The sequence below is a fragment of the Pan troglodytes genome, chromosome 11 (genome assembly GCF_028858775.2).
Source record: "Pan troglodytes isolate AG18354 chromosome 11, NHGRI_mPanTro3-v2.0_pri, whole genome shotgun sequence".
In the NCBI taxonomy this organism is placed as follows: domain Eukaryota; kingdom Metazoa; phylum Chordata; class Mammalia; order Primates; family Hominidae; genus Pan; species Pan troglodytes.
This window is the reverse complement of record NC_072409.2, coordinates 82748264-82764907: the sequence shown is the minus strand read 5'-3', so window position 1 is coordinate 82764907 and position 16644 is coordinate 82748264. Positions and strand designations below refer to the sequence as shown.

At 48.6% G+C, this 16644-nt stretch overlaps 1 protein-coding gene across 2 annotated transcripts; it reads left to right on the top strand.

Annotated features, from left to right (window-relative positions):
* The first annotated feature begins 1729 nt into the window (after positions 1-1729).
* On the top strand, positions 1730-10124 carry SPINK4 (serine peptidase inhibitor Kazal type 4). Of its 2 annotated transcripts, none has more exons than NM_001256895.1 (4): positions 1730-1801; positions 6674-6714; positions 8172-8284; positions 9983-10124. In NM_001256895.1, the coding sequence occupies exons 1-4, from the start codon at positions 1741-1743 to the stop codon at positions 10026-10028; spliced, it is 261 nt and encodes an 86-aa protein (NP_001243824.1). In that variant the 5' UTR covers positions 1730-1740; the 3' UTR covers positions 10029-10124. The 2 variants fall into 2 exon arrangements, with proteins under 2 accessions (NP_001243824.1, XP_016815953.2); XM_016960464.2 differs by having other exon boundaries at positions 1741-1799; positions 6672-6714; positions 9983-10028.
* The last annotated feature ends 6520 nt before the right edge of the window (positions 10125-16644 follow it).

Sequence of the window (16644 nt, the reverse complement as noted above, 5' to 3'; positions counted from 1 at the left end):
TGGGACTGTGCATTTTCCTAAGGAGGAACGGAAGGATCTTGAAGCTGAGTCAAGGATCACTGGGGGCCTCAAGCTAGTCTTGGCCACAGGTCTGGGGCTTCTATGGGTCTGTAGAGGTGACTGGATGGCTGGTGTCCCCAAAGGGACTGTTCTTTTTTTAATTAAAAAAAAATGTTTTTTGTAGAGTTGGGGTCTTGCTATATTGCCCAGGCTGGTCTCTAATTTCTGGGCTCAAGCAATCCTCCTGCCTCAGCCTCCCAAGTGTTAGGATTACAGGCATGAGCCACCGCACCTGGCTGGGGCTGTCCTCAAACAAGAATCCTTCGCCTTGTCATTGGAATATTCTTGCAACTTATCTGTAGGCTTGAAATCTTTCGAAATAAAGTTTTTCTTAAAAAAAAAAAAACCCACAGATTCTGATTTAAATATTTCAGAGCGAAGCTCAGCATCTGTATTTGTAAATTCTCCCCCAGGGAAATCCAATCTGCAGACACAGCTGAAAAACACTGATCTAAATGAATTAGAGAAACGTGTATGTAAATAAAATTTATTTTATATATCAGAAATTCTTTGAGAGCAAATATCCAAATTACTTATTAATGTATACTATGTAAGTATGGGAGAGTTTTAGAAACTGATTTTTCTTTAAAAGAATCTTGTCTTTATTTAACCTATGAAGATGCAGATGAGGCGGCGCACAGTGACTCATGCCTATAATCCCAGCACTTTGGGAGGCCGAGGTGGGCGGATCACGAGGTCAGGAGTTCGAGACCAGCCTGGCCAACATAGTGAAACCCCATTTCTACTAAAAATACAAAAACTTAGCCGAGCAGGTGGCGGGTGCCTGTAATCCTAGCTACTCAGGAGGCTGAGGCAGGAGAATCGCTTGAACCCAGGAGGCAGGGGTTGCAGCCAGCCGAGATCGCGCCAGGCACACCAGCCCAGGCAACAGTGTGAGACTCTGTCTCAAAAAAAAAAAAAAAAAAATGGAAATGAACACATAATACCTGCAAAGCAAGAAGACATCTTCCTTTTAATGTTTTATTTTGCCTTTGTTTTGCCTGTTAGTTGTGCCCACTTTGCGGTACAAAAAAATAAGTGAAATGAAAGTAAGTAAAAACGATCATTTCTGCTTACATTTACAGCTCATTTCATATTCTGCAAAATGTTTTCCCGTCTGCTATCACCGCCGCCATCCTCACAGCAGCCTGGGAGAAAGGCAGAGCCAAAAGTCTCATCTCCACTTCGTGCATGGGTGATCTGAGGCCCAGTTAAGAAAAGTGGCTCTACCGAGGTCCCGGAGTTGGTTGCTGGAGGCACTGGCAAAGGAATCCAGGCTCCAGCCCCCTTCTCTGCCTCCTGCCATCTTCCAGTTGCTTTTTTCCTTTCTCTCTTTCTCTATCTCTTTCTCCTTCTCTCTGCCTTGAACTCTCTCTCTTTCTACTTCAACTTTCCTCTCCTTGCTCCAACCCTCAGATTGGAGTCAGCTTTGCAAGTTGTCCAAACTTTTTGTCACTCTGGAAACCTGCCAGCCCCATGGCCACAGCCCGATCTCATCAAAAGCTCAGCATCTGCACCTAGAGCAAGCCCTTTCCGGATGTCAGCATGCAAAGATTAACTCTGGTCTCTCCATCTGGCCCTAGATAAGATAAGATTAGGAGAGCGGCACTATAAATAGGTCCCCATCCTTCCTCAGGCCCAGGCCCCAGCCAGCTCAGGCTACACTATCCCAGGATCAGCATGGCCGTCCGCCAGTGGGTAATCGCCCTGGCCTTGGCTGCCCTCCTTGTTGTGGACAGGGGAGAGTGGGCAGAACCTGGATTCTCTGTGACTTTGTGTTGGTAGGTGAGCTTGGGGTGAGAGCAGAAGCAGGGCCTGGAGCACCCTGTGAGGCCTCAGCTTTTTCCATGTACCTTCATTCTGCATATGCACCCTCCACTGTGCTGGGGAAAGTTCTGGGCTGGGAGAAAAGAAACTTGGGTTCAAATCCTGACTCTGGCGCAGAATTACCAAAGTCCCCTACCCTCTTGGGGCCTCAGTTTCTCCAGCTGTAAAGGAGGGCATTGTTCCAGTTCAAAGCTGCACTGAGCAACTATTGGGCTGGAGGCTGTGGGGACAGAAGGGAGCAGGTGGGTCCCAGCTCTCAGGAGAGACTGACAAGTATGCTGGGTGCAGGGTGGTGGGTGCTAAGAGAGACCTGGCCGAGGTCTTCTGAGCTCCCGATCTCTCTGAAAGACTGTGATTTGGGACTTGGGCAGCCATGTGAGCATGACAGAGCCCTTTCCCAGGACTGGACACGTATACTTGGGGCAGGGCCCTCTCAGGATCTGGGCCATCCCTGCAATCTCACAGCTACCATGTCAGGCACTGTTCTGAGCCCTTAAGACAGATTAGTGACCCAAACAGAAAAAGCATGGTCCTGATGGAGCATAAATCCAATGGGGTAGAGGAAAAGGGGAAAGACAATAAACAAGATGGTTACAATGTATGTTAAACGGTATGTTAGAAGCTGATAAAAGTTAAGGAAAAAATACTTGGCAGGGTGATGGGCACTGGAAGGGGGTTGCAATTTCAAATCAGGGGAGGTATCTCTGAGAGTCCGATGTTTGAGCAAAGCTTGAAAGAGATGAGGGACTAAGCCATGTGGATATCTGGGAGAAGAAGATTCCAGGCAGAGGGAACAGCTCAGGTGCAAAGGGCCTGAGGCAGGAGCATGCCTGGAGTGGCTGAGGTACTGTAAGACCAGTGTGGCAGGAGGGGACGTTGTACGGAGTGATAGGAGAGGAGATGAGAGAGGCAAATTGGAACTGTACCAGGAAAGACCTTGTTGGCCAACATAAGAACTTGGCTTTTCCTCTGACTAAAATGGGAGGCACTGAAAGCTTTGAGCAGAGAGTTATGTCTTTCAAGGGTTGCTCTGGTTGGTACATTGAGAATAAACTGAACAGGGAAGCGGGGAGACCAGTTAGGACCCTCCTGGACAAAAGCCATAAGTTATAAGGCAACGCCTGGCAGGATCCCAGGGCCACTGACCTCATGGCCAGTCCCACACCCATTTCCCCAGCTGGAAACAGACCTGGGCACAGGGGGAAAGGGAAATGGGTCTGGGGACCTGTTCAGGAGCAGCCTGCTTATGCCCAGCCTGCTTACGCCCAGCCTGGCACCTACACCTACCTACTCCTTGAGCAGTTGGGAACACTGAAAAGCCTGCTCTGAAGAAGTTTGGTTTTTGTTTGTTTGTTTGTTTGTTTTTGTTTTTTGCACATTTCAGACTACTGCCTGGGCTGAGTGAGGAGGGAGCACTTTGGGTCAAGGTCAAGGGCAGCCTGGGGGTAAATGTAGCTTTTCCCCACATCCCCCAGAAAGAAACTCTGACATCGTAGAATTCTGAACACCCCCTCCTCCCAATACACTTTAATTTTTTTTTTTATTTAAACAAAAAAATTTTTTTCAAGACGGAGTCTTGCTTTGTTGCCCAGGCTGGAGTGCAGTGGCACAATCTTGGCTCACTGCAACCTCTGCCTCCTAGGTTGAAGCAATTATCCTGCCTCAGCCTCCTGAGTAGCTGGGATTACAGGCACATGCCACCACACCCAACTAATTTTTGTATTTTTAGTAGAGACAGAGTTTCACCATGTTGGCCAGGCTGGTCTCGAACTTCCAACCCCAAGATTTGCCCACCTCGGCTTCCCAAGGTGCTGGGATTACACCAATGCACTTTAGTATTCAATTCCTGAACACCCACAGTGTGGGACATTGAACCAAGTGCTGCATAAAGGCAGACATAAAGGAACCCCAAGGAGCTCAGGTGCATAGGGAGGCGGGGTGACCCAGTGAGTGGGACAGTACATGGTGGTGTGAAAGAAGCCTCCATCCAGATCTGCTCAGGAAACTGTGGGGGACATCAAGGACAGCTTCACTGGGGGGCAGCATCAAGCCTTGAAAGGAGGGTATGATTCGGCGGGAGGAGAACGGAGATGAAGACATTTCAGGGAGGGGACACGGCATGAGCCAAAGCAGGGCCCAATCTAGGACCTGTGAGCAGAGAGGAATAGCTGGGGTATGGAGAGGTGTACTGGGAAGTCAGCCCAAGAAGCAAGTTTAGGGTCAGCTTACACAGTACCCTAAACATAAGACTAAGCAGCTCAGGTCCATAGGGAGGCTTAGTGATCAGGACAGGGAACCATGGAAGGGCTTTATATTTTTTAAATGCTTTTCTTTTCCCTAACAGTTAAATATCAAGAAATGCACAAATCTTATCACTCGATGAATCTTGACAATGTATACACTCGTGTAACCCAAACCCCCATCAAGATACAGGACCTCTTGAGACAGGGACTTAGGGAAGAAAAATAAATACAGAACATTTCCATAGCCCCAGAAATTCCCCTATGTCAGTCAATCCCTGCCCCCATCCCAGTGCTCTGACACCTTTTTTTTTTTTTTTTTAAGAGACAAAGTCTCACTCTGTTGCCCAGGCTGGAGTGCAGTGGTGCAATCATAGCTCACTGCAGCTTCAACCTCCTGGATTCAAACGATCCTCCTATCTCAGCCTCACAAGTAGCTGGGACTACAGGTGCGTGTCACCACACTCAGCTAATTTAAAAATTTTTTTAAATTTATTTATTTTTATTTATTTATTTATTTATTTATTTTTGAGACGGAGTTTTGCTCTGTCACCCAGGTTGGAGTCCAGTGGCACAATCTTGGCTCACTGCAATCTCTGCCTACTGGGTTCAAGTGATTCTCCTGCCTCAGCCTCCTAAATAGCTGGGATTATAGGTGTGCACCACCACGCCCAGCAAATTTTGTATTTTTAGTAGATATGGGGTTTCACCATGTTGGTCAGGCTGGTCTCGAACTCCTGACTTCAGGTGATCCACCTGCCTCAGCTTCCCAAAGCGCTGGGATTACAGGTGTGTGCTACTGCAACCTGCCCTCATTGTTAAATTTTTTGTAGAGATGAGGTCTTGCTATGTTGCCCAGGCTGGTCTCAAACTCCTGGCTTCAAGTGATCCTCCTGCCCCAGCTTCCCAATGTGATTTTTTTCCATCATAGATTAGTTGGCCTGTTCTAGGATTTCACATAAATGGAATCATAGGGTATATAATCTTTTGTGTGTGGTTTCTTATGCTCAGCAAACTATTTTTGAGATTCAGCCATGTTATTGCATGTATCAGTTGCTTGTTTTAATTGTTCAGTAGTGCTCCATTGTATTTATTTATCCATTCTCCTGTTGAAGGACATTTGGATCACTTTCAGTTTGGGCAATTTGACATGGAAGGGTTTTAAGCAGTTCAGTGACAGGTCTAGGTTTGCATTTTGATACCCCAATGCCAGGCTTAAACAGCACATTGGGGTGACTTAGTCTAAGTTTCTGTTTCCCTCTCTCTGTGGAAATACCCTGTAATAGCATCTCCAGGAAAATATAAAACTACATTGCCTTGCACACCTCCAGTGATGGGAAACTCACTACTTCTGGAGAAAGCCTCTTTCACTGTGACATAGCTCCCACTGAGAGAAAATTCTGCTTCATGTGGAACGCAAACCTGCTTCCCTGCAGCCTCCTCACAGAGATGGGCTCTGCTTTGTGAGGTTGAAAAGAGTCCATCTCTCCCTCAGCCCCAGGATAGCCCTTCAGAGACTTCAGGGAGCATCCTGCCCTTCTCTAATTTACATAAACGCCCTTCCTTCCACCTGTGCCATTAGACATAGCTCCAGTTCCCTCATCCACCCATCATGCTTGTCAGTCACATCACAGTTTGCTCATGTCCTTTAAGCAGTTCAGCCAGACATTGAGGGGTACACCAGTGTATGTAGAAAGAGTCAGGCTCTGGACTGCAACAGACGTGTGGGAAAATCCTACCTCTGCCTTAACAAACTGCATTGCGTCACCTCTTTGAGCCTCTTTCGTAGTTCGTTAAACTGACCTATGCCCCAGGAAACAGATTCTGAGCTATACATGCAATTTACTGGGGAGCGTTCATGGGAGTAACATCCATGAAGGATGAGGGAAGTTGACTTCCATGCAGCGCAACAGAGGCTTCAGATGATCCTACAGGCAGCTTTGGGCGAGGGGATCAGGCCCTTTGTAACCACATCAACCCGACATGGGATATGGGCTGTTCCTGGGTAGTGGATGCAGCCCTGGGCAAGGCAGCTTCATTCTCTGAGGGTAATTCCTAGGAAGAGACTTGCAGTGAGTGGTCAATATTTCTGGCAGCAGGGGAAATGAGTGCCTCAGACTTGCGTGAGGGCTCTTGATGGCAGAACACAGCATCCACTACTATCTCCTTTCTTCCCTCTGCTACGCAGCAGTAAGAGAGGGGTGGAGAGGAGTTAAAATCATGTGTTCTCAATGCCTGGCACATAATAACTGCTGAATTGTTATTTTATAATTATTATATGGGACACAACAATTCCAGTGGGATCTAACAAGGAATAGGCTGGACTGTCACCTTCCTAATTTTTGAATTTCTGTCTCTGTTTATGGAACCCAAGATCACATCAGCTTTCTGGCAGCCCCATTGTCTGGTGGCTCATCACCTTTCCTTGAGGAATTCCAGGTTGGGTAGTTGCTGGACCAAGCTCCCTGAAGCAGAAGCAGTCCTCAGACCCCTAGACCTGGGGTCTAGAGCCGGCATAATCTAATTCTTGCTTCTTTGTGTTTCAGAAGTGCCAGTGGCAGCAGGAAAGCTCCCTTTCTCAAGAATGGTAGGGCAGCTGCATTTTGTTCTCACCTTCTCTCTGCTGAGAGGAGTCCTCTCGTCCATGCTGAGAAACCAGTTATACTTCTCCACGATCCTGCTCAGACACCTTCAATGGCTCCAAGGTGGCCTCCTGGCCTGCACATTCCCCACATTAGCCCCCAAGGCTGAGTAGGCCCAGCCCCCTCACCCAAGTCCCAAGATTGGCCTCAAAGCCCTTATGATATCCCCCACCTGGTGTCCAAGGCCCCTTCCATCAGTGAGATCTCCCCACCCAGGCTTAGCAGGACAGGGTGTGCTCTCTGCTCTGTATAGTGCAGACAGGCAGGCCACGGAGTTCAGGCCAAAGAGGGGACCCTGGCACACTGAAAGCACCTGTGGAGTGTGCCAGCCTCCCACCACCACATTCCATCTGATTGTCTAAACACCAAGTTGTCCCCGAATCCTGATTCCACCTTGGCCCTTGGCCTAATGCCCCCAGTGACCCAGAAGGCAGTGGTACTGGCATCCTTGAGACTCTTGAGATTGCCCCTTCATGTAGTGGAATGAGGAGGCTCGGAGCCACCTTCCCATACACAGCCTCAGCATTGTCCCCGTCAGTCCATCAGAATCCAGCCCCGCTTATTCAGTGCCAAAGAGCCAAATAGTTTACATACCTTATTTCAATTAGCCCTATGTGAGAGAAACACCACTATTATAATTTCTACAGATGAGGAAACTGAGACTCAGAGAGTGGAAATACCTCAATTAAGGTTATACAGCTAATCAGTGGCAAAATTCAGGTTTCTAGGGTTCGGGCCTTCACGGTTGCACCGCACAACCTTTCTCAGCCTATCCCTGTCTCAGGCACTAATGCCAGTCCTGACTGAGTTCTCACCTTGACCTCAGGCCTGTCCTAAAACCCTTTCAGACAGCCTCGATTAAGCCCCAAGCTCTGCCCCATTTCTTCAGCCTTCGCACCTTTTGCAGCCTTTCTGACATGGGCCTGATAGGTCATGCAGGCCAGGGAGAGTTCAGGAGCCCCCAGGGAGAGAGGGGCCTCCTGGGAATGATGGGTGGTTCTGTATCCTGGGGTCTTCAATGGGACCAGCAGCAGAAGTTCTGATTAGTGCCTCTGAAGAGGGTGTGAACAAGTCCCCAGGAGCTTGAGGGCACAAACTCACTCCACACACATAGACATAAACACAGGCATACGCTTGAATGCCTGCACACCGGGGGCTCCAGAGACACAGGTACACATATGTACACATCCAGCCATAGGCACACACGTGGTCATGCACACACACATACAAGCAAACACACCAAGGGGCTCTGAGTGGTTGGTTTCATCTTCACTGGACCCACACTGGGGGCCTTCTTGACTCTGATACCTCACTGGGGCCCCACTGGTTCCGAGCAGAACCCCTGTATCCCTCCCCACTGCCTCTGAATCCCTGAGTCCTCTCCCTCCCTTCTCTTCCACAGCCCATCTGTGAACACATGGTAGAGTCTCCAACCTGTTCCCAGATGTCCAACCTGGTCTGCGGCACTGATGGGCTCACATATACGAATGAATGCCAGCTCTGCTTGGCCCGGATGTAAGTCTGCCCCACAACCCCTGCTTGCTTGGGTGGGCCCCATCTCTGGTGCACAGTCTGAAAGGAGCAAGACTTGACCTGCTTCTTCCTTCATACATGCTTGACCTGAGAAGAGTCCTCCAACATATGCCCCTAATAGAATGAGTGCCAGATTAACTCAAAGAAGGCACATGGTTCCAAGCAGAAATCTAGAAGCTGGTGGTGGATAGGGAGTAGGGGCAGAAACCATTTTCCTTGTTCTGCCCTGATTGACTAGGTGACATCATCTGTTTTTTCATTCGTCTAGCCAGCAATTATTTATTGAGCATTTACTATGTGCTAGGCACTGGGGCTAGAACAGAGCCTAAGTCAGACAGCATCACTGGCCTCCTGGAACATACAATTGGTGTAAGGGGGAAGCCAGGCTGATAGTCAGCCAATTGCAGCACAGAATTTTTTTTTTTTTTTTTTTTTGAGACAGACTCTCACTGTCACTCAGGCTGGAGTGCAGTGGCACGATCTTGGCTCATTGCAACCTCCGCCTCCTGGGTTCAAGTATTCTCCTGCCTCAGCCTCCCGAATAGCTGGGATTACAGGCGCCCACGACCACACCTGGCTAATTTTTTTTTTTTTGTATTTTTAGTAGACATGGGGTTTCACCATGTTGGCCAGGCTGGTCTCGAACTCCCGATCTCAAGTGATCCGCCCGCCTCAGCCTCCCAAAGTGCTAGGATTACAGGCATGAGCCACTGTGCCCGGCCTTCAGCACAGAATTCTAAGGGATCAGTGGGGCACACAGGAATAAGTAGAAATTAGCTAGGAAAAAGGAGCAAGGGAAGATAATTTCAAGTAGATGAGTTTGAAAAGGTCTACAAGGAAAAGTTTACATTTGAGGAAATATAAGAAGTTGGACATGTTGGAGTATAAAGTTTAAGGGAGAATCAGGGAGAGGCAAGAAGTGAGTCCAGAGAGATGAGCAGGGCTAGAACATGACCTCCCTACATCAGATCACCTATTGGCTCTTAGTTTCTTCATCAATAAAACCCATCTTCTATGATCCTGAGAACTAAATGAGACCATGGAAGTGAAGAAAGTCCTCGGAAGCTGCAAAGCTCTGGATAGATGTGAAAGTTTGTATTTGAGGAAATATAAGGAACATCAGGATGTTGTCCTAGCTTAGAGAAAGATCATGCTAATCAAAGACTCATGGTTAGGAGGTACATTGGGAGTGGAATTGACAGGCTTGGTATGTGACTGTATGTAAAGGCTGAGGGGAAGGAGGCAGCATACTGGTTTCTGATTTGTGGGCTTGGGTGGCCAGTGGTTCCATGGGCTGAGATGGGTGGTTTGGGGGTCTGTACCAGTTCTGTGGGGGGCAGTGATGTTTGTGGATAGTTGAGCCCCTAGGACATCCCACTGGATATGGACAACTGCATGAACAGGCAGGACATAGGTCCGAGCTGGAGACAGATTTGGCAGCCATCAGCATGCGCTGGTGGTGGAAACCCCAGGAAGCTGAAATCCCCCAGGGGGAGGGTGTGCAAAAAAGGAAAAGCTGTAGAAGGATGTGCCCATGGACCCTTGGGATCTGCCCTGTATCCATACACTGCATATGTGGGTGACGCTCAGCAGGATGTCTGGATGGACTATGCCAGGTCCCTGAATGGTACACTACAGCTCCTGAGAAGGTAGCCTCATGCCTGTCTTCTTTGATCCTAGAAATACCAAACAGGACATCCAGATCATGAAAGATGGCAAATGCTGATCCCACAGGAGCACCTCAAGCCATGAAGTGTCAGCTGGAGAACAGTGCTGGGCATGGAGAGGATATGACATGAAATAAAAGATCCAGCCCAACTGAGTGAAGTGGTCAGTGTCTCTGGGGACACTGGTTGCAGAGGGGATAGGAGGTGGATCTTGCATTGTCACCTCTACTCTGAATTTGATGTCCAGCTTCTGTCCGTCCCTCTGGTGCTCCTCAACCCTGTCACATGTCCCCTCAGAGGTCCCAGTTATCTTCTGCCTGCCTGAGAGGCCAGTCCCTGACCCCAGGATGCTGCCTAGTACTCCTGTTTGCCCCAGCCTGGACTATCATTCAGGCCAAGAACGTAGGTGAGGTCTGTATCCTCTGCCACTGCTGGGGTGCACGGCCCAGCCTCAGAAAGCCTCTGTGAAATCAGAAACAGTGGCTCATACCTATAATCCCAGCACTTTGGGAGGCTGAGGGTGGCAGGATCGCTTCAGGCCAGCCTGGACAACATAGCAAGACTGTCTTTACAATTTTTTTTTTTTTAATTAGCCAGGCTTGGTGGCATGCACCTGTAGTCCCAGCTATTCAGGAGGCTGAGGTGGGGGGATTGCTTGAGCCCAGGAAGTCGAGGCTGCAGTGACTCATGATCGCATCACTGCACTCCAGCCTGAGTGACAGAGTGAAACCCTGCCTCAAAAAAGAAAAAAAAAAGCTCTGTGAGAGTCATCCTGTGCCCCCCATGGCTTCCTCCTGGGTTGTGCCAGCACTCCAAGGCATGTACACACAGACACGTGGCACAGCAATGGCTGATATTCAGGCAGTGTACACAGTACAGCTGAACTGCTTGTTGTAACATTGAACTAGGTTTTTCACAATTGAAAACAGGTGATGCCCCAAGCCCTTTGAGTGCCCCCCCATACCCTAGCCACCCAGATTGTCCCCTGGAAACACCTGGGTCTCTCGGTGTCCACGGTCTGGGGTTAATTCCTGGCACTGTGGGATGATTTCCAGATGCTGCTCTGCTCTTTTGGTCAACATCTGCTCTGACTGGTTGTCAAATATTCTGACATTAGACACAGCCCCAGGCACGTCCTGCACACATGCACTCACACAATGTCCCACAGGGACACACAGTGTTCAGAACTGTCACCATAGACAGAGACCCCCTCCTGTGGTATATGTTGAATACCTCCTCTTTTGGCCAAAGCCCCTAGGCAGAGCCTCTTGATAATGGTGGCAGGAGAAAGGGGTATGGAGAGAGGCCTGGGCAGGTGAGAGCAGTTTCACACAGACTCTGATTCCTGCTGCAGAGTGGGCAGAAAGGGCAGGAAATGCTCTGTAGAAGACACATGTCTGAGAGAATGGGCACAGGAAGGCAGGAAGCTACTTTCTCTTGGACCACTGGAATGGGAACACTGAGCAGGAATTGTTGCTGATAGATTTGCAGGTGGCAGGCCTAGGAGGCCATCTATGAATAAGGCCTTCTACTGGGACTGATTCATACCTGTTTCATACCTGCATATGAATGATGTAGGATTAAGTTTGGCTGTGAGAGGCAGAAAACCCAAAATAACAGTGACTTATAGCCAGAACTTCATTTCTCCTACACATAGACCTATGTAGTATGACAACTCCATGCTCCTCTATTTTGTTACTCTGCCATCCACATCACAGTTTCTACCTCAGGTCCAAGACAGCTACTCCAACCACAGCCATCACATCTGCATTCTAGGCCACAGAGAGAAAGGGCACGCCACTTGCCTCTGAAGACATTTCCCATAAGACGTACACACTCTGTATAAACCACATTAGCTAAAATGTAGTCTCATGGCCTTCTGAGCAGGGAGACTGAGAAATACAGTCTATCTGGTTGGCCATGCATTAAACTAAAAATTAGTTCACTTTTTGTAGGAGGAGAAAGTGGATATTGGTGACATCTAAAAGTTTCTGCCCTAAGTGGGACACCCCTCTTATACCCAAGTGGCATAGCCCAGCCAAGCATCTCATCAGTGACCCTTCCTTCCCAGGCTTCTACTCATCATCTGAGGAATCAGAGATTAAGCCTGAACAATGTGCCAGGCACCACCTGGAAGGAATACCTAATTTACCACTTACAGATGTGGACTCTGTGGCCCCCTCTCTGGGAACTACCCCAAAACCTAAGTGTTAGCCCCTAAAGACCTTATGTGTGGCATGAGACCCTGCTGCCCTGGCCATTGCTGATTAGCCAAAAGATTCTTCCCCAGGATCTTTCAAATTAGAAACAAGCAAACAGAGGCAGTTCCCCTCTGGCACTGAAGCTGTAGGATGAGCAACACAGGGGTTGTCAGCAGTCACATGTCCTGCTTTGTGGAAGAAGGAGGAATGAGAGGATGATGCAGGCATGCAGAGGCAGAGTGATTACAGGCAGTGTTTGAGTTCCTGAAGCCCGGCTGCCTTTGACCTTCCCAAAATTACATGGGATAACTTGATATCATGACCATAAAGTTTCTATTTTGCCCAGTCTCTTTGGAATTAGGCTTCTGATTCTTTCTCTTTCTTTCTTTCCTTTTTTTTCCTTCCTTCCTTCCTTTTTCTTCTTTCTTCCTTTTTTTCTTTCTTCTTTTTGAGATGGAGTTTTGCTCTTGTTGCCCAGGCTGGAGTGCAATGGCGCAATCTCGGCTCACCGCAACCTCCGCCTCCCAGGTTCAAGCGATTCTCCTGCCTCAGCCTCCTGAGTAGTTGGGATTACAGGCATGCGCCAATATGCCTGGCTAATTTTGTATTTTTAGTAGAGATGGGATTTCTCCATGTTGGTCAGGCTGGTCTTGAACTCTCAACCTCAGGTGATCCACCTGCCTCAGCCTCCCAAAGTGCTGGAATTACAGGCGTGAGCCACTGTGCCCGGCTTGGCTTCTGGTACTTTTGACAAAGGTCCTGACTACTATATGAAGGAGTCTCAGAAGAGGTAACCTTTAAGTTGTGCCTTGAAGGATAAGTAGAAACCATTAACTAAATAGACAATGTCGAGACTGGGCACGGTGGCCCACGCCTGTAATCCAATCACTTTGGGAGGCCAAGACAGACAGCTTGCTTAAGCTCAGGAGTTCGAGACCAGCCTGGCCAACATGGCAAGACCCTGTCTCTACCAAAAACACAAAAAATTAGCCGGGCATGGTGGCACGCACCTGTGGTCCCAGCTACTCGGGAGGCTGAGGTGGGAGGATCGCTTGAGCCCAGGAGGTGGAGGTTGCAGTGAGCAGAGATCAAGCCACTGCACTCTAACCTGGGCAAGAGAGCAAGAACCCATCTCAAAAAAAACAAAAACAAAAAACAAACAAACAAACAAAAAACAATGTGGGAGAATCCTTCCAGCCCTGAGGCCGAAGAATTCGTTTGTGGGAGCACACATTCCCATCTGTTCTCCCTGTGGTAAGACTTACCATGTCCCAGGCAAGTGGGCACCTGAGAAGGGGTGCTCTCTCCCCTTCTCACGGGAGAAGAAGGGGTGCTCTCTCCCCTTCTCACGGGAGAAGAAGGGGTGCTCTCTCCCCTTCTCACGGGAGAAGAAGGGGTGCTCTCTCCCCTTCTCACGGGAGAAGAAGGGGTGCTCTCTCCCCTTCTCACGGGAGAAGAAGGGGTGCTCTCTCCCCTTCTCACGGGAGAAGAAGGGGTGCTCTCTCCCCTTCTCACGGGAGAAGAAGGGGTGCTCTCTCCCCTTCTCACGGGAGAAGAAGGGGTGCTCTCTCCCCTTCTCACGGGAGAAGAAGGGGTGCTCTCTCCCCTTCTCACGGGAGAAGAAGGGGTGCTCTCTCCCCTTCTCACGGGAGAAGAAGGGGTGCTCTCTCCCCTTCTCACGGGAGAAGAAGGGGTGCTCTCTCCCCTTCTCACGGGAGAAGAAGGGGTGCTCTCTCCCCTTCTCACGGGAGAAGAAGGGGTGCTCTCTCCCCTTCTCACGGGAGAAGAAGGGGTGCTCTCTCCCCTTCTCACGGGAGAAGAAGGGGTGCTCTCTCCCCTTCTCACGGGAGAAGAGTTTCACAGGCAGAAACCCCTTGGATGAGCAGATCTGCGTGGGGGGGGCCTGTGCAATCACCTATCACATCTGCCCAGCAGTCCATGCGTTGGGCCTCTTTTCTCAACCCTTAAGACAATAAAGGCTGTTAAGGCTGTAAATTCCAATGCTGACGGAGATTCTGAGGCCAAATGCAGCTATAGAAGTTTCACTATTGATGTGTGCATTCAACATTCATTTGTTCTCCAAATATTTATTGAGGTCTTACTATATACAAGACAATATGCTTGAAATAATGTTGTTACCAAGATAAAGAAGCTCCTTCACCCAAGGAACCCTGGTGTTAAAGGCAAAGATTAACCAAATAATCCCACAAGTAAACTATCATGGACTATGTAAATGCTGTGAAAGAAATGTATGGGAAGTCGAGAGAGGATCCCACCTGGGGGCTGGACAGGGTCTCAAGACAGTAGGTGAGGGTTCTCCATGCAAGAGACATGTGAGTTGAATTCTGAAGGATGAACAAAAGTCACCTATACAAGGGTAGGGTTGGAGGAAGGAAGGTGAGGAGCTGTTCAAGCAGAGGTAGTAGCAGGAGCAAAGACCCCCAGGCAGGAGAGGGTGCAGTGCATCTGAGGACCTGAAAGAAGAGTGGCTGACAGCAGACAGCCAACAAATGAGGGGGTTGAGATGAGATGGGAGAAGGCATGGGGTAAAGACTTTTGCCTTTATAATAAGAGAAAGTGAGCCATTGGAGGGTTCTAAGCAGGGGACTGACATGGCAAGATTTGCACTTCATGATCACTCGGGCTGCTCTAAAGAAAATGAACTAGAGCAGAGAGGAAGTGGGAGCTAGAGGGAGAAGCAGAGGAAAAGAAAAAAATCAGAGAATGGGCCTGTGCAACCCTGTGTTGGTTGAGAGGCAGTACAGTAGAGGTGAAAAGCACTGGCTCTGAAACCAAACCGCCCAGCTTTGTGTCTTGGCTTTGCCGCTTACTCTACAACCTTGCGCTAATGACCTAAGTTCTCTTGGTTTCCTCATCTCTAAAATAAGGATATCTGTCTACCTCTCAAGTTATGTAACAATTAAATGACTAATATATATGAATAGTTTAGAACGGTGTTCGGCAGTGTGGTGCACAGTAACTTCTCATTAAATGTTGTGGCCCACGCCACACAGCTATCACACAAAAATAGATCAATAGTGAACCACTCTGATTAAAGTTGGGGTGCGATGGGCTGGGACCCGAGCCTTGTCCACAAGTCTACCTCTACTACCTTGTCTGAGGTCTTAACCCGCCCAGTCCTGAATTCCTGGGACTTCAACGACTCTCTCTCTGCCAAATGATGTGAGTCTTTAGGTAGAGTTATAGCACAAAGGGCTACTATCAATGTTATTAAGCATAAATTATGACTAGAGCCACAAAATGATTTCCTCATTAATCCAAAAAAAAAAGCAAACCACTCTTCTACTTTATGATGAGCACATAAACAGTGTTTTTTTTCTTTTTATTTATTTACTTTTACTTACTTAAATTTTAGAGATGGGGTCTTGCTATGTTGCCCAGACTAGACTCAAACTCCTGGGCTCAAGTGATCCTCTAGCCTCAGCCTCCCAAGTAGCTGGGACTACAGGAAGGAGCTACTGCACCTGACTCAATTTTTTTTTTTTCTGAGATGGAGTCTCACTCTGTGACCTAGGCTGGAGTGCAGGGGCGTAATCTCGGCTCACAGCAACCTCTACCTCCCAGGTTCAAATGATTCTTGTGCCTCAGCCTCCCCAGTAGCTGGGATTATAGGCACATGCCACTACGCCAAGCTAATTTTTTTTTTTTTTTTTTTTTAAAGCAGAATGGGGTTTTGCTATGTTGCCTGGGCTGGTCTCAAACTCCTGGCCTCAAGTGATCCGCCCGCCTCAGCCTCCCAAAGTGCTGGGATTATAGGCATGAGCTGCTGCGCCAGGCCTTAATTTTTTAAAAACAATGATGGGGTAGGGGTGGGGGACAGTCCACAAAATGGATAGAACAGCTGTGAAGGAAACATAGAACTCAGAAGGATATGGTTAACAAAAATGCCTTTGAAGGAAGCACATATCACTCCTGAGAAGTTTATGGTTGGCTTCACCACCTGCCTGCTTTACTCATTCTGGTGCCTTCTCTTTGCCCTTCCTAATCCATGGCTCTGGCCTGGTTTCAAGCACAGACTCAGTCAACACTGGGTTCTAACCTTCTGAAGACTTGCTTGGGGACAAGGAAGCCTTGCATCAACCACAGGCTCCATCCAAGGAACGGCCCCCTGGTATCTCATGGCCTGTGGCTAGTCAGGGTCACTGGGAGGTGAGGACAAAGTCTAGAAACCAACAACCCAGCCAGATGTTCTGGAATTAGGTCACAATGAGGGATAGGTGGTCGACTTATGTGCCAAACACCTTGTTCTAGGCCATTCCCAATATTCCTGACTAGGTGCAACCTCCTGGTGATTCTGGTTTTACAGCTATGGGACTACACGATCACAAGAGCAAAGAAGCCCTCATGTATCTGAAGACTGAGGGGGCCTATAAACCTGAAACTGGCCCAAGGCAAATTAGAGCTCTCACCAGCCCAAAGAAAGCACCCAGAGGTCCAAACAGCTGGGAAAATT

What these genes read in the sequence shown, in the direction of transcription:
- SPINK4 (NM_001256895.1), top strand. Translation starts at nt 1,741, where the DNA reads ATGGCCGTCCGCCAGTGGGTAATCGCCCTGGCCTTGGCTGCCCTCCTT. An exon ending in CCTCCTTGTTGTGGACAGGG is followed by an intron (nt 1,802 to 6,673) that starts GAGAGTGGGCAG and finishes TTTGTGTTTCAG; the next exon opens with AAGTGCCAGTGGCAGCAGGA. An exon ending in AGCTCCCTTTCTCAAGAATG is followed by an intron (nt 6,715 to 8,171) that starts GTAGGGCAGCTG and finishes TCTCTTCCACAG; the next exon opens with CCCATCTGTGAACACATGGT.